The sequence below is a fragment of the Parus major genome, chromosome 26 (assembly GCF_001522545.3).
Source record: "Parus major isolate Abel chromosome 26, Parus_major1.1, whole genome shotgun sequence".
Classification (NCBI taxonomy): domain Eukaryota; kingdom Metazoa; phylum Chordata; class Aves; order Passeriformes; family Paridae; genus Parus; species Parus major.
This window is the reverse complement of record NC_031795.1, coordinates 334,502-337,220: the sequence shown is the minus strand read 5'-3', so window position 1 is coordinate 337,220 and position 2,719 is coordinate 334,502. Positions and strand designations below refer to the sequence as shown.

The window sequence follows — 2,719 nt, the reverse complement described above, 5'->3', positions numbered from 1 at the left end:
ACGGGATGAGCTCGGGAGGGGCAGGGAGGGCTGGAGCCCCGGGGGACGGCACAGACGGGAGAAGGGTTTTTCCCACCCCCTCGACCAGGCTCCATCCCGCTCGCAGCTCGATCAGCGATGCCACTCTCTCACTGCCTCCCTGTGTGCTCGCAGGCGACCGAGGAACCCCACGGGAGCAGGGCGCACCGGAGCATCATGGCACACCCCATCTCAGCCTTCCAGGCTGCCTACATCTCCATCGAGGTGCTCATCGCTTTGGTGTCCGTGCCGGGCAATATCCTGGTCATCTGGGCTGTGAAGATGAACCAGGCACTGCGGGATGCCACCTTCTGCTTCATCGTTTCACTGGCGGTGGCCGACGTGGCCGTGGGGGCTCTGGTCATCCCCCTGGCCATCATCATCAACATCGGACCCCAGACGGAGTTTTACACCTGCCTCATGGTGGCCTGTCCCGTCCTCATCCTCACGGAGAGCTCCATCCTGGCGCTCCTGGCCATTGCCGTGGACCGGTACCTGCGGGTGAAGATCCCTGTCAGGTAGGAAAAGCGTCGGAACCAGCTCTGTTGTGGAGGTTAAAAGGGAGTGAGGAAACCCCAAATTCTTGGAGAAGCCCTGGGAGAAAGGACTTTCCTCCGCGCTGCCATCCCAGACACATCTGGCTGCAGGGACAGGCTGGGAGAGGAGGGGAAGGGGGGGTGTCCTGGACGCTCCAGCAACTTCTTTTGGGGTGTCGGGGGGTGCTGGGTGCGCAGGCAGTGCTGGCTGTGAGGGACAGTCCCTCACGGGATCCCCACGGCCAGGACAAAGTGTCCCCAAGCGTGGGACAGCCCCAGCCGGGTGCTCCTGGAGAAAAGGGGACACAGGTTCGGCTTTCAGCCCGGACTTTCCCTTGCCATGGGCAGCAGCGGGACTTGCTGTGGGACACAGCTTCGGGAGCGTGAGGAACCAGAGGTGGCAGCCTGGCACATTTCATGGGGCAGCCTCCCCCAGGAGAGGGGGCCTCGCAAAAAACTCCTTTCTCCGGTTTCCCCCTTCTCTAACTCCTGCATTCCAAGCCCAGAGCAAGTACCTGGGGCCGTAAAGGAGGAGAATACTTTATCTGAGCACTTGTTGGAGCTCTGACGCCCCAGGAGGAGATATTTAACCCTTTATGCCCCGCTGGGCTGGGGCAGCATTTCGGGGGTGCCGCGGTGGGAGCGGGGGCTGTGAGCGGGGCTGGGACATGAGAGCCGACCTGAGCAGAGCCAGGCTCACCTGGCTCTGAGTCCCCCTGGCTCTGAGGACGCCTTTGCCAGGCTCACCTGGCTCTGAGTCCCCCTGGCTCTGAGGACGCCTTTGCCAGGCTCGGGATGCGGGAGCATCGCTGGAGAACAGCCCAGCCCGGCTGGGCGCTCCTGCCAGACCCCTCTGCACTTCGGGCAGTTCCCTGGAGGGGTCCCCGACCCTTCATCAGCACAAAGAGTCCGGAAAGGCACCGACCCCCTGTGCTGGTGCTGTTCAGACCCTTCCCGAGGCAGGAATTGCCTTCCCATTCAGGGAGACAGGGACGGGAGGCGGCTGTGCTGGGATGGCCCGAGCGCTGTCGGTGTCCCCACATCCACGGGATCAGCCCAGGGATGTGTTCCTTCGCTGTTTTCCCGCAGACAGCAGCAGCAGAGGCTGCTTGGAGAAGATCTGTTAGACATGAGGGGGTGCAGGATAAATCCACAATCCCTGGCCACCCCCTCGCTGCCGCACATGATTTCACAGACTGTTCCCGACTTCCTCCCTAGGTGTGATTTTCCCAATCTCTGTCTCCCAGCCCGCCGGTGTCACCGGAGTGATTCCCACCCTGTCACTGCTCTCGGAGCTTTTTTGGGCTTTGCGCATCTCCTGCGTGTGGGGAAGGCTCCGGTGTGGGAGTTCTGCGGCTCCACAGGAGCAGCACAGCCTGTCAGGCATTTTCCTAACAAACCAGTCCATTTTTAACTCCTTGTCTGCCTCTGAGCATCAGATGGGCCTTTCAAGGGAGATTCCTGCCCTGATTTCAGGAGATTTCCTGGGAGCAATATTAATATTAATATTAATATTATACTGTAGAGTTTGGGTGGGTTTTTCTCATGCAATTCCCACCCTGAATTTTGTGATCCCATTGTGTGCCAAGACCTCAGCAGCAGGAGTTTTTTCTCTGTCTTTTCAGAACATATTTTAATACTGAAAAGCTTTGTAACTTCATCAACCTAATGGTTGCACTCAGGTATCTCCGAGGTCTTTCCCAGCCTTAAAGACCCTACAGCTTCATGAATTCCTGGCAGTTGATACATGTGGTGATTTTAGGGGATGCAGTGCCCTGTGTACAGCCCACAGGACAGGAAACACCACTAAGGAATATTCCCTGAATCTGAAAGGCCTCGAGTTTCTCCCAGCTTGTTGCAGGACGCTAAGGATGACAGTGACAGCAATTTTGCAGTGTTCAGGGCTCTTGTGGTGTCATTGCTAACTGTGACACTGAACCCAGCAGTGGCAAAGTGGGTGTGAGCACCTGGCAGGACTTGGGGCCCTGGGGGAACACGTGGCCACTGTACCTGGGAGAGCTCTGGGAGAGCTCCAGGCACCCCCAGAGAGCTGCAGGCAGTGATGGCAGCCAGAGCTGAGCAGAGCTTTGCAGGCAGGTGGGGAGGGATGTGGGGATATCTGCCTCAGGCTCATCCCTAGGGCAGCCAGAAGATGAGCAGGGCCA

At 58.8% G+C, this 2,719-nt stretch overlaps 1 protein-coding gene across 1 annotated transcript in view; it reads left to right on the top strand.

Moving 5' to 3' along the window:
* Nucleotides 1-2,719, top strand: part of LOC107215040 (adenosine receptor A1) — a 26,978-nt gene that overhangs the window by 1,183 nt on the left and 23,076 nt on the right. Inside the window, exon 2 of the mRNA XM_015650975.2 lies at nucleotides 154-536. Within this exon, the coding sequence (XP_015506461.1) occupies nucleotides 196-536 (341 nt within the window). The 5' untranslated portion in view covers nucleotides 154-195. The remainder of the gene's footprint in view (nucleotides 1-153; nucleotides 537-2,719) is intronic.